Source organism: Amblyomma americanum, chromosome 1 (genome assembly GCF_052857255.1).
Source record: "Amblyomma americanum isolate KBUSLIRL-KWMA chromosome 1, ASM5285725v1, whole genome shotgun sequence".
NCBI lineage: Eukaryota > Metazoa > Arthropoda > Arachnida > Ixodida > Ixodidae > Amblyomma > Amblyomma americanum.
In genome coordinates, this window is record NC_135497.1 from 277709894 (window position 1) to 277737305 (window position 27412).

General features: G+C 47.5%; 1 protein-coding gene across 1 annotated transcript; it reads left to right on the forward strand.

Moving 5' to 3' along the window:
- Nucleotides 1-27412, forward strand: LOC144097317 (nose resistant to fluoxetine protein 6-like). Its single transcript, XM_077630060.1, has 13 exons — nucleotides 1-106; nucleotides 213-300; nucleotides 2025-2140; nucleotides 3157-3327; nucleotides 4637-4730; nucleotides 5165-5257; nucleotides 13652-13817; nucleotides 14165-14244; nucleotides 14332-14454; nucleotides 16219-16339; nucleotides 16660-16846; nucleotides 21777-21919; nucleotides 24835-27412. The coding sequence occupies exons 1-13, from the start codon at nucleotides 25-27 to the stop codon at nucleotides 25171-25173; spliced, it is 1803 nt and encodes a 600-aa protein (XP_077486186.1). The 5' UTR covers nucleotides 1-24; the 3' UTR covers nucleotides 25174-27412.

The window sequence follows — 27412 nt, forward strand, 5'->3', positions numbered from 1 at the left end:
GAGCTGGACACTTCGCTGGCCTACATGTACTTCCTCAAGTTTCGCATCGGCATCTGCGTCCCTTCCACCTGCAGCCTGGACGACGTCCGGAGCCTCGCCCGCTACTGTGCGTACTCAGCGGCCGCTCTCTTCCTTGTTCGTGCATTGTCCGCGCGCGCGCCCCTCGGGGCGGAACGCCGCTCACGGTTCCGCCCGTCTCTCCTCTCTTTCAGTCGGGAAGCAGATGAAGACCAACGTGACGGTTCCCTGGTGCGAAGTGAAGCAGAAAGTCGTACTTCCCGATTACTACATTGCGATCCTGTGAGCCCCGACCGCACTTTTCTACTCTTCTCCCCGTGGCGCGCCAGAGTCACGTTTTATTCTCTTCTTTTTCATTTTTTTTAGACGGAAACTCTTCCCTTCTCAAAGCACTTGTGTACAACTTTCCTCTTTTCACCACTTGCGGTCTGCTTTGGGTAGAAATAAATGACAAAAGTGCAGATGCAATAAGGAAGGATTGTAGCAAAGTTACACGGCCCTTCGCATGCGTAGCTCCAGTTGGGACGTCAGTGGCGATTAAAGAACTAGGGTGCATTTTATTGCTCAATAAAAGTGTCATTATAATCCAAAAGTAAGCGCTGAAACAGGGATGTACCTGAGCACCAGTGCTTAAGGAGGCACCTGACTGAAGTTTGCTCATGGCTCTGTGTAGTAAAACAGGCTGCACGAGATACAGTTAGAGCTTCTAGACATGCTGCGTAGCTTTTACTTGTTTACAATAGGCAGAAACATTCTAAACCCGAGGCGACGTTATTGGAACCTTTCGAAAACAAATGCTCCGAATTCCTAGTGACTCGCATACCATTATGACGACCTCCCGGTTTGAGCATGCTGGCTTAACAAGTAGCCTATATAAATGCCTTAGCCAACATGACCAAGCCGAGCCAAACAAATAGCTAGAGTAACAAATACGATCCAAAACTCACCACTTGTAGTATACATAATGACTAAAGACAGTAAAGTTGTAGGCCAGTTGGTGGGACATAACGACTAAGACCGCAGTCGACACAGGACGGAGCCAGGCGACAACGCTAGGCGGTTATCGCCCTGTTTTCGCCTGCCTCCGTCCTGTGTCTGCTGCGGTTTTAGTTCCTATTTATAATTACCTCACGCGTGGCGTCACCAGTCGTGTTGAGCGAATGCTGGAGAGTAGTTGGACGTGCTTCCGTTGTGAATAAGCACACGTCCAATGCAGTTTAAGGGCTCCGTGGTGAATGCCGTTTATGGGGAGATTGGGCGATGTGTGAAATCGTTTTTAACGTATTTTTAAGATGTGTTGTCTAAATCAGACGCTCGAAACCTGCCGCTGTATAGCTGTATTATTTTGAGGTACCCGCAGAACTTTCCCGAGCACGAATCCATAAAAAAGCTAAATTTTATCGACTAGCAGAACGTTCAATAGAAGTGCAGAGAAGACCCTTACTTTTTTTTCCGGGGCTTCCGTGTTTCGAAAACTTCTGTGGGCGCCTCTGCAGTCACACGAACACTGCCGAGAAAGTGCGGCTGTTTCCTCGAGGCAGCAAAGACAGTGACCGCCAATTCTGACCGTGGCTGGTGGTTTCCAAACACAGGTGCTTTGCAAGCTACGCATGCACGACATGCACCGTGTACGAGCCTTGGCAGCTTTAGTGAGGTTCGAATTTCTTAGCTTAGTGTTTTTCTTTCCTTTTTCTCAACTCAGGATGCCTTGGAGCGCTTTGACAGGCTTTGCTCCTTCTGTAGACACACAAAAATGTTACGCTCCGAAAGACATATTCCATGCATGAAGCAAATAATGCAGTTCAGGTCTACAGACCTTAAGTGTTGGAAGGAGCCAGAATGTAAGAGAACGCAAAAGTGAAAGGCGGCCCACAACGCTTGTCACGTGTTACACTTCTGGTGTCCTTCCAGCCCCGCAGTGCGCTTCAAACCTATTTGCATGAACACATGAGTGCGCACTGCATGATCTCAGGCGATGAATAGCGGTGTTTGGTGTTGTTCCACAGATCAATATTTGGCTGCGGTGTTCTCATCGTCATCGCGGGCACGTTGTCTGAAATTGTGCCCAAAATCCGAAGAGTCATTAGACGAGAGCCGGAGCCCCTCAAGGAACCAGAAAAAGGTAAGAAAATCCAAATCAACACGCTACATTTAGTCTGTTGAGCGCATGACTATTTGCAGCACAGTATGTAACGTGTACCCGCACCAAGAGTCAGACAGCTTTTATAGCTTTTGGCTCCAAAACAGCTCGTAGTTGGGAATTTTTATCAAACTCAAATTAGGCATTACCCCTTTCGATGAAACTCAAGGCGAAGTAGCTGGTTCAGACTTAAAAACTGGTTAAGTAGATAACTACGTTAAGCCGCCTAATGTAGCTAAGCTGCACGACACTAAGCCAGTGCGGAGACGTAGCTGCATGTATGGAAGTGGCAAGATTGCGTGAAACTAGTCGCAATAATTCTTCATTAATAATAAAACAAATAAAAGTGTGCAGAAGCCAGTTCACGAAGGCACTATCATAGTTTTCGTAGCAATTACATTAGAGGCTCGTTTTTCTTTCGTTCCCTATGCAGCAATACTATGAGGTCACATTGTTCTGTATGCGCTTATAAAATTGTCGATAGCGCAAATGGCAGAAGACAGTGACTGACTACTGCTATCGCCGACAAAGCGTTAATCGCATTAGTACGGCACTTCAAGCGTACGGTAATCAAGGGAAGTACTTAACAAAACTTTCTTTTAAACAAAAAGAGGCAAGGCAACATATTGTACAGCAGTGCAACTACCTGTTTTTCTTGACGCTGTTAAACTCTCTGAACAGAACTTACCGACAACGCGCTGTGGCTAAAGAGTTGTTCGAGATAAGTTACTGCAATGCAATTGTTCCTTGTTGTCCCAATAGATGCATGGAGAACTTTCACAACGAACATCAGAGGGCATTGCACTCGTAAGATCGATTTGCTCGGTAACTTCAAGCGTATGACGTGAGGTGTCATTAGAGCCTAAAAAAAGCTAAGAACACGCGACAGAGGGGACAAATATCGGACAGCGTATATCCATGAAATAATACAAACGCCGACGTGCTTGCTGGTATTGCAAGGGGCTTCGTTGAAATTAAGTCCGTTCAATTTTACGCAGGTGTTCCTCGTCAGCTATTGGAGGCATTTTCCGCCTACTCCAACGGCCGGAAAATCCTGTCGACGAAAACCAACGACCGGAGCATGAGATGCCTTCACGGGATTCGCTTCATCAGCATGCTATGGGTGATGCTCGGTCATGTGTACTTCAGCCGCAACAATTCGATAGTCTGTAAGCCTGTCCACTGATCTTGTAGACGTCTTTTAGAATCTGTCAGATGCAGTCCATGTTTTCTTAAGTTCAATTATTATTGCCCTACAAGATTGTGACCATAGTCTGAAACAGGGTGGGGATAGGAGGTTAAGGGGTTGGAAGATGTGTAAGTTTGGTTTGACGCTGCGCGCTTGAGCACTCAGCACGACGCCCTTGAAATGGCTTAAATTATGGTGAAATTCGCGAACACTTTATTAGAGCAATTTTTTTTAATTCCTTACTAACGCTCAAGCTAAGATGCTTCGTTTAAAATTGAGATCGTTTGCGCTAGGTCAAAGTTCTCCCCACGTACCGTTTGAGGGCGAAGTTCCGAAATTAGTAATCATGCCTTGCCTCCCCTAATTTTTGTATTAATGAAATGGATGCCTTCTCTTCGCGCGAACGTGAGCAGGTACGATATCAGTGCCCGTATAAAAGGACGCCAGTAGAATCCGCGAAGAATTTCAGTTGATGAACAGAAAACGTCTCCTATACCTCGCTGCAATCGTGCGCGCGCGCGCACACACACACACACACACACACACGCACGCGCACACACACACACACACACACACACACACACACACACACACACACACACACACACACACACACACACACACACACACACACACACACACACACACACACACATATATGCACACGCACGCACGCACACACGCACACACACACGCACACACGCACACACACGCACGCACGCACGCACGCACGCGCACACACAAGCGCACGCACACAAACATGCACACACGGGCGCGCGCGCGTAGCCGCCGCGCTGACTCAGTGGTTATGGTGCTCGGCTGCTGACCCGAAAGACGCGGGTTCGGTCCTGGCCGCGGCGGTCGCACTTCGATGGAGGCGAAATGCTAGAGGCCCGTGTGGTGTGCGACGTCAGTGCACGTTGAAGAACCCCAGGTGGTCGAAATTATGGGAGCCCTTCACTACAGCGTCCATCTTAGCCTGAGTCATTTTGGGATGTTAAACCCCCATAAACCACTAACCACAAGCGTGCGCGCACGTTCCTGAATAACTATAAACATGAGGCTGTAAACGCAGAATTCAAGGCGATTCGTGGCACTCGTTCGTGCACATATTGTGCCCTTGTTTAAACTAAGCCTCTATCCACGTCACTCCAATAGGTTTGACAGGGAGCCTTAACTCAAACCTATAAAAGGCAAAGCGTTCAGATCCCGTGTCTTGTTGGGCTGGGATCCAGCACTGCCATTTTGGTGGAAGAAGATCAGGTTGAAACAAAGACCAAATCTTGCAGCAGGAGCTATCAGGGCTAAAGACTTGGGGAAGGACGTCGCATTCCAAGTGGTCCTGAACGCCTCGTTGTCCGTGGACTCGTTCTTCCTGCTAAGGTAAGACTAAAAGGATAGCACCTTATAAAGGTAATTTACACACACGGTTTTGTGAAGAAAACATTTAGTTGTGAACTGGCAAATTACTTGGTATTCATGCAAAAGGAGTAATGAACGACGTACTCATTCCTCAATTAGCACATGCTAAAAAACAGCGCATTTGATTTGCATCATCGATAAACGCGCAAACCGCTTATCGGCTTATGTGAAGTTCCATGCGCTTACATGCAGTGCCAGAGATAGCGTTGGTGTTTTATTGGTTTTCCTTATGACCTCTAACCGACGCTTTGCCGGGATAGCCCCTTTAGCCTGAAATGCGTTGGTCAGAATGAAATTCCATATTACCTCACCTTGAAAAGCTGAATTTTTATCCTGCAAAAAATTATCAGCAAAAAAGGCAAATTCTGCATGGTGGCAATTTTTATCTCTTGCAGTGGATTGCTTCTTATGTTCGTCTGCTACGGAAAGCTCAAGCAAGACAAAGGACGATTTGACTTCCTGATGTACTACATTCATCGTTACATCAGGTGGGCAAACAACTACACCTCATATAAATTCAGTTTCATACGTGGATGTATAACTGCTACAGGGCGTCGCTGTGTGTATCAATTTGAGTTGGCAACCCCCTCATGATGTACGTTCGAATGCAATGGTGATGCGTGCCCATCATGCAGGCAGCGTTGTGAAGAATGAGCAGAAGTGTTTTTTACTATTAATTTTCTTGACGAAAGGTTTGTTTTTCTGTTTTTATTTTCGACTTTGGCCCGTCGCGCCTTTGAGTCAACGGCGACTCGATACGAAGGGGACAGCCAACATCGACATCGGCATGCAAGTCATGTCTACTTGAGTGGATATGATGGATTCAGACAAAAACCACGGACCGTTGCCCGAGGGAGCTATAATTTTCTAAGCTTTCACACAAATACCTTTCATATCAGAGGCAATGTGCTCACAACGGCAGCGCAGTTCAGATTATAGTACTCCTTCTCCAGTGTGACACAGTATATTCTGAGGAAGGTAAAAGTTAAACAGCAGGCTCTTCTCTCTCCCCGTCAACTCTTCCTCACTCCTCCCGACGAAGCCGCACCACTTGAAAATTGCAGATTACGCCAGAATTTATTTGCAGCTTTATGCAACTGCGGCAACGCCGAGTTCTTCCGCGGTCAAGGTGCGACTTGTCGATGCGGCATCCGTGTCTGTTTCCCTCTGCGAGGTTTCCACCTCCTAAACGAAAAAAAGAGGCACAAAAATAATAAAAGTAAGCAAAAAGTCGTCAACACCACCAAGGTGCTAGAAGTAGCAAAAAAAAGCGCCAAAGCACCAGAAAAACGCCTTCAGAAACAGAAACTTCGCTATAAATTCTTGTAGGACGCAGGGTTACAGCGGCTGTGAGTAATTTGGAAGTTTAAGAGCATCGCTAGTGAAAGGAAACAAACGCAGACCACGGGACGGAAGCACGGAACAGAACGAGGCACTTCTGAAGGGAGTTAAAAGTAGCCGCAAGAGTTTATTTTGTCCGCCAGAGCAGAAAGGGTTTTTCTTCCTGGGCTGCAGTCCTAACCTTTTTAATTCCCATATGTAGTATACATAGGGTGAATGGCCCGGGAAAGAAAATAGAGTGTCCAACTTTTTCCGTTGTTCCAGCAAAATGTTTTCGTGAAAAGCACTGTGTTAGTATGCATGGAATTGTTTTGTTTTTTTGCATGCAATTTCTTCAGTGCTCTGCAAACAAGGGCATGATTTCATGCACCTATCCATTTTGCTTTTTTGCTTCTATTATATTTTTTGCTTTCTATATTCTCGTCTTTTAGAGCGCAGCTCTTAAGCACCCGTTAATGGTTTGAACGGTGACCCTCGCCGTCGCTGTTGCCGTCGGCGTAACCGGGCGCAGAACACAACACACGCGTGCGTGCCGCGCGGGCACATAGTTCCTGGGTGCCGCCGTTCGCTCGGAGATGGCGTCAGAGTCGTATGCGCCGAAGCGCGCCGAAAACCGGAACGGCGCGAAAGGAATCACGCCCGCTCGCGCCACAGAAAGACCTAGAAGCTCGGAGAAACAACACCTGTTTACCTATGGAGAGCACATAACGTTGTGTGTGTTGTTTGACGTCCTTTCCACTCCGCTCGCGCGCGGTGGCGCCGGATCGGAGAGCAGAAACTCGAAACTTATATGCGTGTGCGCGCCTGCTTTGGCGCGAAGCGACGAAGGACACGGCACGCCCTGTGCGAAGTCGAGCCCGTTTATAACGAAACTGACGGTCACGATGATCGCGTTCGTTGTATCCGAAGTTCGTAGTAAATGGACTTGCCTATTACAGCGAAAAATGTCAATCTATGCAAACCTGGCGTTTATTTCTTGAAAAGGTCCGTTTGCAAGTCTGCTTTTTCACACAGGTCCTATGAAATCGCTTTCCAAGCTATCGAGATGGTCGTGTGCTTTTCGTTTAAATCATTTCTGCCAATGAGCTGCTTAGGGACGCAGTATAGCTAAATACGATGTGAGCGTTTATGGCAAGTGGTGGTAAGCAGGCCTCCGATCCTCGATAAAATAAATTGCACGAATGGAGCGACGAAGCTAGTGCAACGCACGTGCGCGCAGAACGTCGCATTTGCACCGTGCCTGTAGTATGCGCGCTGATTTCGACCGGCAGCAGTGCAGAAGTTGGTGAACCGTTTGGAGAACGCACCCCTCGTGACCGGCTGTGTTAGCAAGGCAAACCATGTGAACGGGAGTCTCAGATAGCTGCCATTGGTATATCACCGACCGCGCGCAATTTTACTTCCAACGACGCCTCTCTCAAGCGCGTACCACGATACTGCATGCTCTTGAGACCAACCGGCACTCGTGCATGCACCATTTGACACTGCAACCAGTCGGCGCGCGCTTTTCCGGTGGTTTCAATGCCGACATTTTATTTATTACTTTTTTTTTTTGGGGGGGGGGGGGGGGGAGTTACCACGCTGCTCTGGAAGCGGGTCGAGGGTGTCACGGAAGCTAGGAAACGTTTTACGGTCTCCACGCCAGCAGGAAATTGCGTTTTTAGGCTGCGGGGCCGAATGACGGACACACCGCCTTCATTCGTAATAAGCGAGCGTTCGTTACAACAGCGGCCGATAAGTGGGCTCGACTTATATGAAGGACGTTTAGCACCGTCGGTCAGCTCGTGCTGTAGTTCTAGATTCGAAGAAGCGCGCGCAAAATCAAAGCAGCTAAAGAGGTGCTCCCAAATTTGGCATTAGGAAGTATCGTAATCGTCTGTTAGTTTTTTTTGCTGCTTTTTTGGGGAGAACCCCGATGGCGGAACCCTCTCTTTCGCCCGGGCTCCTCCTCGCCCAGAGGTTCTACCATTGTCGGCGCTCCTGAAGACGGCAGCGGCCGTCTGCCGAGTTCTTGGCAAGCCGTGGACGTGCAGGCTTCCCTCATTCCGCAAGCAGGCTGCCCACCCCCCCTCCCTCCCCCCGGGACTTTGCTGCGGGAAGATCAGGACCATTCGAAATCAGCGCTTTCCTGCAGCCAACGCCTCTCTGCTAATAGCCGTGTGCCCGGCGCCAGTCTGCCGACCTCCTCGCCAGTTCGAACCGTTGTGCGGCACGCAGCGTCCACCATACACGGTCCGCGCGCGCGCACACCGCTTGTTTTTTTCCGCGCTCGGGGGCAACGCAGCCGCGCGCACGGCAGGAATTGGTGGACCGTGAATTTGCGAGTCGCCAAGTGGAGAATGTCTTCGAATGCCAGAAGACTTGCAGCAGGTTCCCGCGGCGCGTGCAAGGAGTGTTCGCCGCTCATCGCATGGCGCCATGCACGAACTTTGAACGCTACGCTCATTGGCCTGCTTGGTGGCAGGTGTAAAGTTTCATCGTTACAAGTTACAGATAACTCTGGAGTTGACAGCAATAAGTGGAATATGATAACCTTGAATAAAACCCTAGATAAGGTCCAATAAAATGAAAAATTAATAAGTCCAAACTTAAAAATTAAACTGCCTGGACCGTTATCTAAGGATGTATTTTATGTCATGCTTATAGTGAACGTGAAACTCAGTTTCTTTTTCCTGTTTAGTCTTCTTACCTCTTTCTCTGTGGGACGACGTGTCTTGAATCTGTTATGTTATTTTGTGTTGATGATATGAACAGTATTGTCTTGCCTGCCGATTTTAAGGCAGGATTAGAACAAGTCAAGCTGAGTGAGGCTAGCTTTTGAACAAGTTGGTTTGGAGCCCCTGACATAACTACAGCGCAAAGAGACCAGCCTCACAAAAAAGAGGCGCACACACAGACATACACTGCGCACACAACTGCTCATTGGTAGAAAGCACGCCTGATTATAAACCTATGCTGCGCAGGCGCGGAAAAATACAGTGTGGCCCGTGTTTGGCACTTGTCTATCTGTATTAATGCAGGAATGCGTTTGGTTTGGTTTATGGGGGTTTAACGTCCCAAAGCGACTCAGGCTATGAGAGACGCCGTAGTGAGGGGCTCCGGAAATTTCGACCGCCTGGGGTTCTTTAACGTGCACTGACATCGCACAGCACACGGGCCTCTAGAATTTCGCCTCCATCGAAATTCGACCGCCGCGGCCGGGATCGAACCCGCGTCTTTCGGGCCGGCAGCCGAGCACCGTAACCACTCAGCCACCGCGGGGGCTTAGGAATGCGTTTAACGGCTACATTTTCACCTCTCTTTGCAGATTTTGGACCGGCCGTCCACATCGCTAAAGAACTTGAGAAAGTGAAGAAGACGCGGAAAAATATAGGCTTAAGTGGAATTCGAACTCAAGGACTTTTAGGTGCCAGTATGGGTAGTGGGGGACACGTTCAATAGTCTTAATAGTCATGAAACTCCCGCCGAAGTTTGGTTTGGGGACAAAAGCGGCCGCTAGGGGCTCCACCGCCCATCGGGGAACCGCGATCAGTGTACCGAGCCCGCGGCGTGTGGTGTGGTTGCACTACAGTAGGATACAGCTTAAAAAAACAGCAGTTGTTAACACTGGGCCACTATCCGAAGCGTCCTGTATTACTCCGCTGGCCAATGCAGGAGTAAACGAAATCAGCTCTTTAATGTTTGACTTTATTTAAAAAAGCCAGGTGTCATAATTCTATACCTTATAATTTTTTTTAGCTTCTTGTCTAGGTAACAAGAAAGGTCTTAACAACGGACTACTTTTTTGTCGGGGAGGAATTCTGTGCGGTGGCCCTGAATGTGGGCGGAGCTTCATTGCAGACTTAAGTTGTGTTCCACAATAGAAAAACTTTCTTCAATGCCCGTGCTAGTAATTCGTTGTTTTAATATTTTGCGCGGAATTGAAGAGGAGGTCCTCTGTCCACTACATTTCCGTAAACCTGTCCTGCTTGACGCTTATGTCGAGAAAGGGCGCTGCAGTGCAAGTGCCACCGCTGGCTTTTTACCTACGATCATCTAGCTGCTGCTTGGAGACTTGTCATGCTTGACGAGACAATCAAACATTGCTTAAACGTAAGTCCACAATATACACGTGACAGCAACGCAGTGCGTGGTAATGCAAAGGTCGCGCAAGGAGACAGCATTGATTGGATTTGTGCTGCGCTTGTGTCGTTTGCCTTGCTTCAGCGGACACGGCTGCGGGCCTAGCAGTACGTTTAGCTATACCCGGCATGGGATTTAATGTAGGGTTTAATGCAAAGCTAGGCGTCAACGTCAGACGACAATTAATGCGCCAAAACGTCGCGCAGGCTGTTGCATGAGCGGCACCACGGCGTTCATCTTTCGGAAGCACAGTGCATTTGATTTCGCTTGCGATATTCGCGCAGTAGAGGGTACCTTAATTGTATATTTTTTAACTTACAGATGGTGCATTTGGGCATTCATAGCTTCGCCATTCTAGCAGCTGGGTGCCGCTATTTGTAAAGTGCACTGGGCCACTAAATGAACCGACGCCGATCTATAAACGCCAACTAAATTGCGTCATGCTTACGTATACGCATTACAGCACTGTACCACGCTCTTCTTTAACATAGTAATGCAAATTGTTTTCGCAACTTATCCGTCCCCGGTGGTGTGCGTGTAAAAATGAAAAATCGAATGTGCAGTACCGAATTAACAATTTATTCAAGTATACTACGAAGAGCAGAACAAGAAGCTTCAACATATCAGCTCTGAGTGGCTCGACTTTTCGCCTCCACAGGCTGGGCATTTTGCACGCACAGTCGCGAAGCTGAGTTTAATTCTGCGCACAGCTCGGGATTGAGCAGCTGTTGTGCAGTTTGTCAGGCATTGTCCAAACTGGAATGTGTACTTTGTACAGCATCTAAAAAAATAAAAGGGTGTAATTCTAGCCAGTGTCTTTTTTTAGCATTTCATGTTATGACGCATTGACACTAGCGAGCGCTCTGAAGCTGGCACTGAGGCTCACCGTCATTAGGTGCTTCAGTAGCGTTGACGATGGCCAGGTAGTTCGGGCACGAGTTGCATCTGGTGCGATACGGCGGCGCTTTGTTGATGATTGATACCGGGGTTTGGGCTTGGTTAAGTGCCGTGGGATTCCTTCGCATATCCTAGGGGCAGCGCCAGGCTTCAGCTTGGGCAGCTAACGTCGCAGCGACATAATGTCTCCATTCAGTACGAACTCGTCCCGCCGAACGATGTGCGCGGGATCAAAATGTTCGTCAGTAAAACGCACGCTCGGTGAATCGGTACAGCAGCCACCAACTTTTCATCTCGGGTTGGCACGTCTCCACTTCTTTTTTGCAGTTCAGCGTCAGAGGGGAAACGAAAAAGTGGAATTTTTTCGTTGTTGCACTTGTCGCCGAAGCGACAGCCCGTTAAACAACAAGACGAAACCACCGTTCACAGACAGCACTCGCTTCTTCTTCAGCACACGTGTTCGCATACGTCCACACTGCGCCCGATAAAGTGCCAGAACAGGAAAAAGGCACACCCAAAACCGCCGCTTTTTGAACAGCAGGCTGGTTCACATGCAAGCAACTGAGCGGCGCGCCGCAGCAAAAATTTGCAACTTGTTGGAACCTGGTCGCTCTGGCCGCTCCACCCGCCGTGGCGGCTCGAAACAGGTTTCTGCGCCGTGGCGGCAGGAATCGCGAGCGTTTTCGCTTGCACGGGAAACGGGCTTTAGGCGGCCTAGCGCTCCGCCGCTCAATACATAATCCTCGATTGACGCCAGCGCCGCCGTGCGGCCGCTTTGGACAGCACACCAAGGTCTCCCATATAGTTACGGAGAAATTTCATGACCATAACACGCTTTTCAAGGACTCTGGTAGTGGCCATTTGCGCCAACGCAAGCAAACGTTGCTGCTACTCTTTTCACCTGGGTTGCAGGTCATAGAAGTTTACGCAAAAGGCACGTGTTCATTAACAGTCATGAATTCCAGAAGAGGGCAAATACGGGCTGGTTGGTACATGTTTTACGAATTGGAAAAACAGCGCAGTCAAAGACGAGACACAAGAGAAGCACAAAACACCAGCGCTGGTGTTTTGTGCTTCTCTTGTGTCTCGTCTTTGATTGCGCTGTTTTTCCAATTCGTAATTAACAGTCAACTTGCAATTAGTGCCACACGATGTTGCTAAAAACTGGTGCTAATTTCGTAAGGCACGAAGCACATGTAAGGAGGAAAGCAAAGATTTATATAGATGACACCGACGGAGAGATAAATTTTATCCGTTTATAAAGTAACAACACCCTCACGAGCTGACCAAAGAGAGACTCCATGAAAACCTTGCAGCTTTTATACAACGAGAGCCGCATCTGCGTCGTCCCCAAAAATACCGCAGGGTCCACCGATTTCGTCCCCTTGTGCACGCAGGCCGTGCCTCGCACAATGTACCCCCTTCGTTGTCACCGGCTGTAGGACGCGCGGTCGGTGCCGTCAAATGCTTATAACTGCTTCTCGGACAATCTGCGCGCATTTGTGTTGTTATTGAAATCGTCAAATGGGACGGACGCGTGGTCACGAGAACACTCCCAGCTTGGTCTGGTGTACGAGGAAGCGCCCAGTGAAAGGCGCAACACGGCAGGGTCCGCTGGCCGCGAGGCGCAGCCGCACTGCAGCGTCGAAATCTCAATAACGCTTGATCGGTGCCCTCGGCGACAGCGCCAAACAAAGACAAGCGGGACGAAACCTGGTGCACAAAGGTTTGCTTACTGGCAACGCTCGTAGTTTAGGCTTAGCACGGACTAGACCGCACATTTTTTGTTTTTTTTTTATTATTTATTAATTTTGCGCGTGTATGCGCACCACGGGTTATATATTCAGGCGCCTTTTCTCAGTGTGTGTGTGTGTGTGTTTTCGTTCTTTCTTATGAATGTAGTTTCTTTCCTCTGGAGTCACGCCAGTGCAGTAAACCTGTATAACACGCAGCTTTAATCCCGCTGCGCTCACCGCATTTTCAAGAGGCCTTGAAGTTTTGTTTGTACCACATGATTCAGTAATTGCACATGTTTAGTTTTATGTATGCTCATATTATTTATTACAAGCATTCAGGGTCTTCTTATTTTTATTCAGAGATGGTAGGCACATTATGCGCCTGCCTGTATTGAAAGAAAATCCTTGTCGATGACATTCGAAGGAAAATATCGCAAAATATTATAGCATTTCGTCAGCCGTCTCTGGAATTTAGTCGGATTTACTCAATGCTAGGGCGAACAGAAACATGCCAAGGGACAGTACATGTGATCTCACTGCATGACATGCCTGGTCTTGAGTGTGCAACAAAGGTTAGCGCCATGCAAGGACCTGCGACTATCGCAAAAAGATGGGGCCTGCTTCGGCACCGTATTCCTGGCTCCCACAATACGGATGCCCCCCAGAGAACTTTTACAGCTTTTGCATTATAAGTACAGTTAACAAGTGGACCATATAAAAGACCGGTGTTAAACCAAACTGCACTGAGAGCTGCTGACGCGCGGCGTGCTTCTTTCCTCCCCCTAGGCTGACGCCTCCCTTCCTGATGGTGTCTCTCACGCTGATCCTTGGGCCGCCTTGGATGAGCGGGCCTCTGTGGCACGAGACTGTGGACCGCTTTGCGGAAGGATGCAAGCGCTACTGGTGGACCAACCTGATCTATATTAGTTCCTGGATGAAGACCCAGGAAGTCGTAAGCATTGCAACAGTCACGATGAGTGCCTGCGCAGGTCAAAGAGTACAGCTTGTAAGCGAGAATAGTGTTTGGAGACCCTTTCCCATGCATAAGGGAAAAAACGAGAGTAAGGTAGTCGGAGAAAAGACAAATTACTGTTCCGGATGTTTAGCGAGGGTTGTAGCCGGAAAAAAGATCGCCACAAAGCGCCGCACACGCACCGACTAGACGCCGTGCCGGATAAATTTTTGACGGCGTTTCGTGAAGTACAAGGCGCGACACGAAAGCAGCCTCCCTGCAATTAGCAGTGACGCCTGCGCGCTAATCCTTCGCCTCAGACGTACACATCTGCTCACTCTTTTCAGTGTCTTCCACATGGTTGGTATCTCTCCTGTGACATGCAGTATTTCATCATTGCTCCAATCTTCTTTATGGCGCTATACAGGTAAGCTAGGGAGCCTGACTGTCCCTCAGCGATAGTTCGCCATTCGAGCTACTAATGTACATGGTGTGTCGACGAATCGTGTTGCAGGCGGCCAGCTCTTGGCTTGGGCCTCATAGGTGCCTTCGCTTTCGCCAGCATGGCTGTCACGGGCCTAGTCACGTACATCAATGACGACGGTCCGGTCGCCCTCTTTTCTATCCCGGACGACGAGTAAGCCTTCTTTCATCTTCCCTCTTTTAACTTTCCATTGTTTATTTTTATTTTTTTCAACTAGCCTTTCTAGGCAACATGCTTTCGGAATGTTTACAACTAGAAAATGTTTCATGCTGGCAAGCGAAACGGAACTGACATGTAGAAAACTGTGGACCGTATTCTGAAACGATTATTCCGTCCCAGAAGACGGAGTATTCATATACTGCTGCGAAACACTTGCACCCTCGATTGGCTGACAAAGTGCGGCCAGACGAGTGAACAAGATTTGTCTGTGGGCACACGCCTTATCGCCCTCAGCGGAGTGCGCTGAAAAACATGGATGAATGTGTCAGGGATGAATGCTGCCGACACCCGCTAGTGCGTTTCGATACGGTCAGGCGGCAAGTTTCGTCCTTGAACTAGGAATACTTGTACACTGGCCACGCCGAAGAGCACCACTTCTTCACTGCTAGTCAAACACGTTTGTGAACAGCCAGAGTATTTGAACAAAAGTGTACACTAATGCTTCTGCAAAGAGCAAGCTTGATTTAATGTCCTCGTGCTGTTTGAGTGCACTAGAATGGCATACCCTGAAGCAGGGATACAAAGCAACGAAGAGGCATGAAAGTTGTGCATGGTTGCCAAAATATCCATGATAGTACAAATTTTAAGCATATGACGCCTTCAGTATGGCTTTCCTTGGATCGTACGACGAAGGAGCCACATTTTTTAGAAGGTTGTATCAATTTTCTTGGCTCTTCAGGTGACTTAAGTGAGTGTCAGCCGCTCATTCTAATCGTCTTCATCGCTTTGAGTAGCGTCTGTCTAGTATGGTGAGCAAAAGGGAAGAAAAAAACTGAGGAAAGGCGAACAGTTTATTCAATTTTTTTGTGTTTGTGTGTTACTGAACAATTACTAGCTGCCTCAAGAAACTTGGCCGGTCAAAGAAACGTGAAACTTTCGCGTGGCATCAGATATATAGCATAGCACGGTTGGAGAGTAATGTACCACACAAAAATAACTGCTGCTGCACAAGGTACAAGTCACTGAGACATATTCATACATTAGAGGAAGTATTCACCAAGCGTGTCACCGTGACTGCTCATTCTGTTTGTGAGAACGTTTAGATACGAAAACAGGCACTTCGACAACAAGCAACAAAAACTAAGGGATCCCGCTGGCGAGTTTACATACCGAAAGGCTGCCAGAGCAGTGCTGTTCAAAAATGCGGGTTAGGTTTCTCCTCGTGGAGGTTAAAAATGCAATCGGAAAATCGTGAATCGTTCTGAACAACCACATGTTTACGACGCTTGCCTGTGGGAGAGCAAGCAGGAGAGGCGCGTGTTGAAGGATGTGGTAGTGTTGGGCACAGGCTCAGAGCGTCGGTAAGCGCAGCTTCGTCACTTCATATGCTGTAAGAACTATGTTCCAGAAAACAGCAGTGGAGTAGTCACGTGATGTATGGTCATTGCATTATACATACGACTCGTAATCACTGTTAACCTGGTTAAATGATATTGTTGCCGTGCTTGTACCGTAGATACTGCTTTCGCTTCAGAACTACTAGACTGGTTAGACAGTAGTCTTATTGCCAGCCATTACTTTAAGCATAACCATGGTTATGCTTAAGAAATGACCAGTACAGAAAGTCATTCTGCGCTGCAGTGAAATGACCTTGCACGACCACCTTAGAGCGCGACCTTATTGATGTCTCACAGTAGGTTTTAACATTTTCTGTGGTGTGTAACGAGCCCTTGGAACGCCGTGACTTGCTTATTGCAGAAACCTGAACTCATTCCTGAATGACATCGCCTTCCGGCCGTACACGCACTTTCCGTCCTTCGCTATCGGGCTGTACCTCGGGTACCTCATCTACAAGTACAGACAGATCAAGATCAGCAGGGTAAGAAACTCCAACCAATTGTTTGCGCTTTGTGCCGCACGAGCTTTAAATGTTCATTGACATTTTTTGTAAGCTGGTTTCCGCCCCACAAAAGGCTCCGAAACAAATTATCCATGCAAATGCCCATTTCGCTCGGGCATGGCGACCGAAAGAGTAGCGGTCCTGAGACTACAGTAAGGACACCGTTCTGGGGGCCGAGTTATCTCTAACGCGTCGTAAATGCAGCAATTGTCGTAACTTATGAGCCTTCCGTAGGCCAAATGCCCAGCGATAAAGGCCGCAGCACGCTAAGAACAGCTGTGTGTTGGGCACACCCGCAGCGGATACAGCTGGTCGGCTGGCTGTCGTCGGTTACTACGGGGCTGACCATCGTCTACGGCGTGTACGAGTGGAACGCCTACTCGCCGCCGGGGCCCCTGCTCAGCGTGCTGTACGGGGCCACCAGCCGGCCCGCCTGGGCCCTGTGCGTCGCCTGGGTCACCTTCGCCTGCGTCTCCGGCCACGGAGGTGATCACTCGTAGCTGGAGCGCTGCTCGAGCAGGCTGCGCAAGGCTGGCATTGCTCGCGGTGGACTCGAGAAAATCACAGCTCTGGCGCGACATCTTGCTAATCATGCATGCATGAGGGAAAAGTTAGAAATGCGACCAAATCGACTCCTCCCTGCTTTTTATTATTAATGTGAGGTTCGGCATTCGCGCGGCCCTCGACTGTTCGCAAAATTCTAAAGTGTGAAAGGAGGGAGCCTTTTGGGCCAACATCATCAGTTTGGAGAGGACGCTACGCCACGGTACTGCACTTTAGTTAGGCGGGGCTTGCGCTAAGGCTTGCGTTTCTTAATCTTGTTTAAGACGGTACTAGCCACGTTTTGTAACAGCCTCGTGGACTCGAGCGTTCCGATATGTGGCCGTTGTGGATGCTGGTGACGTGGATTTCCGTCGTGATTGGTTCTTTAGCATGGGAATTATATCAAAAGTTCATGCGTCCTATTGTTTGGGAAGTCATACTGTAAGACTTCAAAAACCACAGTTAATTTGAGGGAGCACAGGTTTTTGTTAAGTTTATTTCAAATATTATAATCAGCAACTTTAGCAGCATTTTATTTGAACGTCTCAACTGCAAGGTTGTCAAGGTGCGAAAGAAATTTTGTTTTCGTGTTCGTTTAACTTGCAAATGACAGCATAAATAAAAAGTAGTGCCGTCAAAACAGAATTTTGCAGTCGAGGATAGTAAGCCTGATATCTTTCGACTAGTACTTGTTATCATATAGCGGCGAGACTAAAGCTCAACACTCAAGTGAAAGCGGAGGTTCAAGGCTTGAAAACAATGAAAAAAAACGATAATAAACTGCTGTTACAAGCACGTTTCATTTTTAATTTCTTCAGTGTGGTAAAATTTTTAAACATTATTTCGACCCCAGGTTTCCTTTTTCTCCTGTTATACGATATAAACATTTCGGCCCTGATTTTTGTAGCGACAACTACTTTACGGTAGCATTTCGAGCCTTTAGCGTGGCGGCGCCGCCACCCTGTGACTGCGCTCCACGCTGCCACGTGCTTGGTCACGTGGTTCGCGTGACGCCGTGGCTGGTCACGTGATGCGGAGCAGCTGCTGAGCAAGTTCCACTCGGCCAGCTGTATCTATCGCGCCACTCCAGGTTTAACCAGAGCTAAACCACCACCAATTCTTTTTTTGTATTGTGCAGGTGTTATTCTGTCAAGCAATTACATTTCTTTATCAGACAGGAAATCCCCCCAAAAAATATCCCCCCCAAAATATCGTATGTTCAAAAATGGCAGCGTGTCCTCATATGAGGACGCCAGGGCTTAAGGGCTGCAACAGTCATGAACTCGGCGTCAATCTTTTACCCACTTCCTTCGATGCACAAAATATTTTATGCTACCAAATGACGTGCTGCTTAACCTGCACAGATGAAGCTGGAAGAGCTAATTCGCGCTCATGGGAAGCCCCGCAACAGTTTTTTTTTTCTATTCGATCCACAAGCTCAGATCTACATTCATTTCTTTCCAACTGGTCACGGGTTCCGCAGTTCAGCCTTCAAGCTTGAACCGTTGTTTCGTCGCCGATTCGGTGGTAACATATATTCTCGTTCGGCCACCGCTCAGAAAATGCTTGGCGTTTTCCGTGGCAACAGAAAGGAATATGACGGCCTTCCAAGCTTCCTATGTTGGCAGATTAGTGGCAGTTTTCGTCTTCTTCTTCGTCTTCTTTTTACTTGTGCTTCTTCGTCTTTGAGTTCTCCGTCTGTGGCATCTAGGTCTGTTACACCCGAACCTATTTACACCGAGAAAAATACCCAGGTGCAGTTTCACTGCTTAAATAAAAAAGCAAAAATACTGTTTAGAATCAAATCAATTCTTTATTTCCTTTCCGTCAAGTTGCTCTAAGCGGCAGCATGACGAGGCGGCTGCCTTGAAGTGGTAGACAACAAACCAAACGCAATATCAGCTGATATGTGCAGATGATGATGATGATGATGATAATAATAATAATAATAATAATAATAATAATAATAATAATAATAATTTAAAAAACAGGAACACTTAGCGAGCAAAAATACAGTTTTCTGTATGACGCACATCACTTGTTCCCTTCAGTTTAACATCATAAAGAAATATCACATAATTTGACAGTAAGAACCAAGCAGCAGTAAGAACAAAGAAAACGGAGAAACACAAAAGTAGTAGCTATGAGTTGTTTTTTGCGTATATGCAGAAAACATTCGTTTTTAAAAGAAGCAACTTTTAGCTTCACTTGCCCGAACACGCCAACAGCTGAGCTCTGATGTCCTCAATTGAAGACATGAAAGCAATAGCGCACTATGCAACTTATTATTGTCATGGCGAAGACACAATGGCGCTAGTATTGTCGCTTGCAAAGTTTATAAAAGATAAAGAATTTTCAGCACTGCCAAGCTGTTAGCTAAAAACTACATCAGAATGGACACCTCTCTGTGTCTTTGGTTTGTGTCGGGCACCACACTTCTTTTCAACCACAAGGACAAGCACTAAAGTGTGAAAAAGGGGGGCGCTTATATGATAAGGAAGCCTTCCTCTAGCAATTTCAGTTTTCTTCTTAATGACATTCATGAGTACAGGGCTTGAAAGAAATACCGTTTGCTCGTCCTTATTTGAATAGGGCCAAAAGGGTTTCTCTCTTCTAGTTATTTCCCGTTTTAAGAACACGGGATTTAATTAAAAAGAATAACAAAGGACAACCGCTAATTGTTCTTTTTTCATGAGTCGCCTTCATAAATATTCCGTTCAAGCTGTAGCGGTCGGAAACCTTGTCCGATAGCTCATCAACGGCCACGTGTTAAAGAAAAAGAACTTTGGGAATGCTTAAATGACCTTAAGAGTGAAATGCGATAGCATTAGATTTTACATTTTTCTCAGCTTCTGTTGCAACTTCTGTGTGAGTTCGCGTTATTTTTTTTGCAATTGGCAGTCCATCAACCACCTTATTCGTAATGCTAGCTGAAGTAGCGGGTATCCGCTATTCTCTGACGGGGCCGACATTTGCATATATCACACTTTTTCTGACTTTTACTTTTGATTTAAATTCTCTATCTAGGTATCTGTCTAGAAAATAAGTTGCTCAGAACCCGGTAGGCAGGTTGTGATGATGTCACAAGGTAACTTGACCTCTCTCGACCAATCATGAATTTAATTACCAGTTGGCCAGGTTTTGGTGTGACGGCAACACTGATGCTATCACATTAATACATTACATGCCGCTGCAGTGCCTACGAGACCTTTGCAACCAACCACAGACAAGGGCATATGGGCTGCAACACGCGTCCCTAAGCAATGTAAACACTTTCACTTTATACTTAAACCTAGCTTCTGGAAGCATTTGCTTTGTAAATATAACTGAAGTAATTAATTTGCTGATATGGCGCCCTCCAAATGAGCAGTTTCATATTAAATGATGTAACGCGGCGCATGAGGCAAGGTATGTGAGCGCCTCTGCGCCGCTACGTTTGCATCATGAAACTCCTCCTGCTGGAAGTACTGCGCTGCGGGAGTCCGCGTCGGCACCTATCGAGCTGTCATTGATATTGTCACTATGAACCAACACCGATCTGTGATGTAAGCAAGATGAAGTGGCGCTGCTGCTGCTGGGTGGTCTAACAGCTGGGCGTACGGCCCATAGAAATGCATGTAAACAAAACCTTTCATAACAGTTTTCTGTTTTCACAACGAGTCCACCTGTGAGGTCGTTCCTTCTTTAACAGGGGACGAGTGCAACTCTCAACGTAATGTTCAAGTGTGGGACGTCATTTCAAAGCCATTGCATTTTTAAAACACCACAAAATGTGCGTGCCGGTGTTAGTTCCTGGTAGGTGTCCCAAGCGACAGCGCAGCCCATAGAAACAGATTCCGAAATAATTTCCTCATTTCACATTGCACCTATAAGGGCTTCCGTCCGTTACCAGCTGCGATTGCTTTTAGAACAGCACGAAAAAGTCTTCAGCGCTATTTCCAAGTTCATACCTTTTTAATACTTGAGATAAAAGCGTGTTGTTGTGTCATACTCCCCACAATATATTTGCGCTCAATCAGCTCGGGGTTTCTCCCAATAGGCAACCTTCTGGGGTAGTCCTACATGACACCACGAGCGCTACGTTTGTTCGCAAATACAATCGTTCAAACCAGACAGCCTAAACAGTTCTACACGGACGGCAGTTCTCAAACGGCGTGAAACGTAGCAGACGACAGCGCCGCCGTACACCCACGGCCGCCTCCGGCGTGCGCGAGCGCTTCCTATTTAAATACGATGTTGGACTGTAGGCGCAAACTCAATCGCACAGATTGGCACATTCTATCTAGACCCTAACCTTTCTGTCCTTTTCATCTTATTGTTCTGCTTGTGGATCGTCGCACGAGCAAGCATGCATTGAAATGATATTGATCTGGCGGAACGATACACCACCAGTGAGATCTTCTCGAGGCGCCCGAAAGCTTAGCACGTTATTTCAAATACACCCTGTATATCAGCTGTCAAAACTGAAGGGTATAATAGTGGTACGTAAGCTTCGTTCCGTTTAAAATAATATCGGCCTCAACGAGCGGCCATGTATCAATATTTACATGCTTGCTCCGTAGGTCGTCTGCAAGTCACGCGTTTTGTACAACGTGAGCATTTTGTTTTGCACCTTGCACGAATTGCATGAATATATTTTTACAAGCGCCGGTGTCAGGCTTTGCAATAGGCGCGTTTAATCAGGAAGTTTTGGTGAGCAGTGCTTTCAAAAAGCTGCAACTGGATCATTTCCTTCCCTCCGCAGTCATGCGGCCCCGATGCGGCGTCATAGAGCAAAAATAATGATAAAGGTATAAATGGTAAAACAGAACCGCGCGTTTGCTTTTCCTTGTTCTTGAGACCGCCTAAGCATCTCTTCTCAATTGCTTCACAGGGTTCGTGAACACACTGCTGTCCTGGAAGGCGTTCGTGCCTCTGAGCAAGATGACCTTCATGGTTTACTTGCTGCACCCGCCGCTGATGTTCATGTATGCGGCGCACACCATGAACGCCATCTACGTCACCCAATTCATGATGGTGCGTACGCCAAGGATTCGCTGCCTGACGTCCGCGCCTATGCCCAGTCGACGCGTCCATGTATATGAGCGCCTGCTCGTTTCTGTTTTTGGCACACATACATCTCACAATCTTCGCAATTTTTAAATAAATCTACAAATATAAAAAATACCTAGTGTATTCGAAGTGGCCCGAAGACCCTAATGCCGTAATCACCAATCTCGGAGGCCGCGCCTCTCGCTGTCGCAACAGGCGATAGGTGGCACAAGGTGCTCAAACGGCCTAGGCGGATGTCTGAAACGGTGAGGAGAAGGCATGAAGAAGGAAGAGATAACTTGCTTTTAACGCGACAGCGTTAAGGGTCTCGTGTCGCAGAAAAGCCAGCGTCGTCATCGGCGTCGTTGGCCGTGAGCGAAAAATCCCGATGGAAACAACGAATGAATAACATTCAGGAACGGATCAAATAATGTTCGGACTGACGCCAAATTTCCCAAGGATGTTTCTGTAACCAAAGGAAAGTAATTGGGGTGAAAAGAAAATTGGGTTAATGCGGGTTTTGATGGGGAATCGAGCCCAGGATCTATGGAATGCGAGACGGGGGCGATGCCCATAGGCCACGAAGGCTCGTTTGTTCACGACGAATAAAGGTGGACCTAGTGAATGCGCTGTGGTCTTTGACTTTGTGAACTGTCTTGGAAATATGTACGGATGCGTGCATTAGTAATAGTGATAATTAGGAATTAGGTCGCTGTATAAATGCAAAGTAGGCAATGCGAACGGGATCCGATAACGCTATCACGTTGTACTCTTCAAAGCAAAGCTTTAGGGTCCCACGAATTTTTCCTTCTTTCTTGCACGAAGAGAAGCTTTTTCTTTTAACCGGAGGAAGCTTCAAGATAATTATTATTAATTTAGGTTGGTTCGGGTATCGTAACTGATCCATGTAGTGGCTAAACAGAACTTCCAACGACAAAATGACTTGGATACCAGCCAATTTTGAAGAGATATGATGCGCCAAAATGTGAGGACAGCTTTGTGAATTTGGTTCCGGATGCGCAAAATAAACGCGTTGGTTACAAATTGGTCTGAGAATGTGGGTTCACAGTTAACTTTGCCAACATAACGGCACCCAAAAAAATAATTATCACCAAACGCGCGTGCTACAAACATGGACAGACTGGAGCACAAAGCATGCGGAAGGAAGGCACAAGTACATACACCTCCGACCTTCCCAAACACTGGACACCTGCAAAATGGTCCCCGAACTAAGCACGGTGTACGGCATAACGTGTGGAGAGGACATTCAACACTATTAAGATACGAAGGTAGGTTTACTTCGGCTAAAAGGGGATTACGCCATCACATCTGTTATTCGTATGCGTTGAACCCCATGAAAATGGGACCTGTACTCTAGACGAGGGTTGGCCCTTCAGAAAAAATATTTCTTGTTACTGCGCATCAAGTCGCTTTCTCTTCAAATGCAGTCGCGCATTTGTTGTTTTCGCGTGACGGGAGGCTAAATTTTAACGCTGAGACAAGCGATAACAACTAATAGACACCCCCTGCCTCCGGCTTTCTCCCTCAGATTTCAAAACTACGTTATTCGCTTTCAGAAAGACTAGCAGTAAACACAATCAGGGCGCTTAACAAAACCCTCGGCAAAGCATGAAACTATGACTGGAACACTGCATATGTAGACGCAAGCCTGTGCTAGCGAACGCCTTACAAAAAATATTTATCCATGCTGTGAGAACTCAGTACGTGTTTCGAAAGGCCGTGTGAAATTGTAACAAGTTTTTTTTCCAGCTTGCATTATCTGTACTTTGTTTTATAATTTGTTGGCACTGAAGTGGCAGCTGCTGCTTACGTCAGAAATTAAATCAGGGGCTGAATCCTACGAGCTGATCGCTCGTTAGAGTGGCTCGTGGTTGGACGGGGATCTTTTATCATTGTACTGCGGGCTGTAAAGACTGTGAAACTGAGGTCACGGCTGCCAGTAGAAAGCTGTTTTTACTGTCTAGATGGCTTTGTGGTGCGGCCTCGGATTTCCATCACGCAAGCTGTAGCTTCCATACAGACATCGACATGGTAGCTCACTAGACAATATAGTAACAGCACAACGTCTTTAAGGTGCGTCTGCTAGACCTGGGAGGTACCTTCGTGCACTTCTTTAAACACATTTCTGGACATGCTAAAGCGTATAATAGCCGTTAAATATTTGGTGCAATCTCCCGTCGATTTAAGGTCGCATGAATTTTTTTTTTGTAAAATGCTTTACACGGCTCAAGGATGCATTGAACATGCGCTGACATGAATTAAAAGCCTCTAATAAATGTTCATTTGTGCGCTATATTATCATGTCAAAATATGTAGCTTGATGCCCTGTTGGTGTGCTGGACTGTGAAGTGGCACTTTAGCTTTGATTTAGCTCGGCAGGACGGAGGTTGCGGCCGTCACCCATTTTAAACGTACACGCAAGCGCACCAAACATCAACTAATGCAAGCAACCTTGTGCTCACCCCACACACCCTTCGCTCACATATATATATATATATATATATATATATATATATATATATATATATATATATATATATATATATATATATATATATATATATATATATATATATATATATATATATATATATATATATATATATATATATATATAGCTTCACAAAAATGTCCCAATATGTGCAAGTGGAGAACTGCTGATAAGCAATATTACTTATATTATTCTACAAATCATTATTGGTTTCGTGCGCTACAAAACAACGCTTACACGAAATATTCGGCAGCCTGTGATGGTAACGACAGCCGTGCATACAGCTGCAGGTCGCAGATAATTACAAGCGTGTGTCGGATATTGTCGGAACTTAAGCGGGAAGTCAAGCGCGCACATTCTCATTTATGTCCCCATGTTCTGGGCGCAGGTCTTCGTGTACTTCGCACACCTGTTGGCGTGCTACATGGCGGCCTTCGTTGGCTGCGTGACGTGCGAGACGCCGTTCATCAACGTCGAGAAGATCCTCTTCAACGTTCTAGCCGAGTACCGCAAGAGCCGGAGAGCTGAGCCTTCGTCCACGCGCGCGGTTCCTCCCCCGCGCCTGCAGTCCCCTCCGGTCAGGCCCGCCGGCGTCGCGGTGGTGGCACCTGTGGCTCCTGAGGGTCGAACGCGCCCTGACCCGGAGTCTGCGGCAACAGCAGCCTGCGGGGGCCGCGTCGTCGCCACTGGCGCTGAATGCGCGCGTGACGACAGCTGCAGGCTTTAGTCACATCGACCAGGGTTGGGAACGGTCGTCACAAGTCGCGGTTACAACCGCCATGACCTCCTGGACAGCTTCAGCAGTGTTCAAGCCATGTGTGCGCATCGACCACTGTTCCAAGTGGCGGTGAGGGTGCTTTTAGAGTAGGCACCGTATAGGGACGTTATAATATGTGCTCGCAGTGTGGGCACAGCGCGAGCTACATTGTGGCAAGCTCGCCACTTGCGGACATTACGCGTCCTACAACAGTGCTCCTGCGGCCGCTGCGCATATCTTTGATGACGACATGCGTGAAGTCGCGTGCCTGTGACGTGCTCAGCGACTTTTCCCCTAAAGCTTGGCCCGAGCTGCGCTCTATGGTGCATATGGTCTAGTAGCTATTCCTGCTGTACATACCGCTTACAAGCAATATATCCGTCACGGCAGTTGATTGGATAATACGCCACGTGTGACATGAAGTTGTACAAAATGTGAATGAAGTCGGCAAAACAAAGTAACAATTACTGTATAGTAGAGCAGTGTAGCTAAATTTTCGTTCTGCGGTGACGGTGTGTAGTGAACCTGCGTGCACTTCTGGCCACTTCTTGCACTAGAAGGCAGGAAAAATACGCGACGCCGCCGCAAACGAGCGCGTTAAATAACTTTATCAAAATGACACTTTGCTCACGCCGTGCTGCGGAGACAGCTCATTTCAACTGCCAAGATGCAAATGAAGAGTCTTCAACTATGCTTACAGTGCTGAAGATGCCCTCCGCATCCGCAAGTAAAAGTAGTCTATTCGGTGTCACAATCGAGGCATCCGGGGTGCTATCACAGCGCATAACGTCGCTCAGACTACCAAAAAATGAGCTCGGACAATCGCAGAAAATCGGTCAGAGCTCGCACCAAGCGAGTATTCTGCCTTTCGCTCAATACTCGGCCACAGTCTCCACCAAGCGTGCTCTCCTCAGCCTCTTCTGCTATTTGTTTACGTCCGGAATCAGTGGGGGTATTTTCTCGAGCATGCCTTCGCATATTTACGCTTACTCTCTCGCCCCAGCTATTAAATGGCATGAGAGAAACGTGCGGAAACATCCTTTAAGTTCAAGCGTTAGTCACTTCAGTCATAAAGCCGATCCAGCCAGACCGCCAGTGGACCGTAGTCGTCAGATTACTCTCGAGGGGCTCGCACCTTGACAAGATTTGTATTGTCACCGTGGCGGTGGTATACCCGGTATCTGGTCAAGAACGGTGTTGGTGTCCCTCTTGAACGAAGGCACCAGACGTCTCGCATCGAACAATTTCCTTGTCTTTACGCTACTTATTCTCTTGATTCTTGAGGATAATCGCTTTTCGGCGTCGATACGCTTGTAGTCCCTCGGTTTCGTGAACGATGGGCCACGGCGAGGCCCCCCTGAGCACATTATTGCAGTGTGCAAGTTTCCTCACGCATGTCTGCAAAGAGGGATGCAACCATGCCAGAGAATTTTTCACGCCTTGCGTACGCCGCTGGCGCAAACATCCAATGAAGTCGGCACAAATCCAGAAAAATTTCGTCCCCATTTTCTGCTCCGACAAAACTTTGCTTAGATGACTAAATGTCTTTCGTATGTGCAAAATGTTTTATATACTATCGCCACTACTTTCCAAACCGCTAGCAGATATGTAACATAACAGTGCGTCGGTTCGCCGCATGGCAGCGTGAAAGAGAAAGAGCAAGAAAAACGGCAGGCTGTTCACGTGCTTGTGATTCAGGAAAAGGAGAAGCACAATCCTCGGCGACTGCACCAGAACCTTTGTTCTCTCCATGTTTTCTCCTCAGATTCATTATATATGCATATGCCTAACCTCGTTCCCGACGAAATGTTCAGCAGGGTAAGGCTATTTGCTGATAAACTGGAAACACCAATATGCGGAATCCAAAATGCTTGAACGTCTCGTTGACTACGGATGAAACCTTCCAGCGTCGGCTCACCGTTTACGTAAACTTCCCTTACATCCCCACGAAGCTGAGCGATATTCACCTCATCCTTTACGCGCAAGGTGAATCGCCTGTCAGCGGAACGCCGGAGCCTTACGAGGTAACGCAGAAACCTGCAATTACGCTCACTCTCTCCCGGCACCCTCTTCGGCGGACCTCGGCCGTTCAGCCGGTTCTGTGGCATGCATGCTTTCGTCGCGTGTGTTGGCACCCATCCGAGTGGAGCCAACTCGCCGCAATGGTCTTGGTCCGTCCAAGCACAGCCGTAAAATTATGAAACAAAAA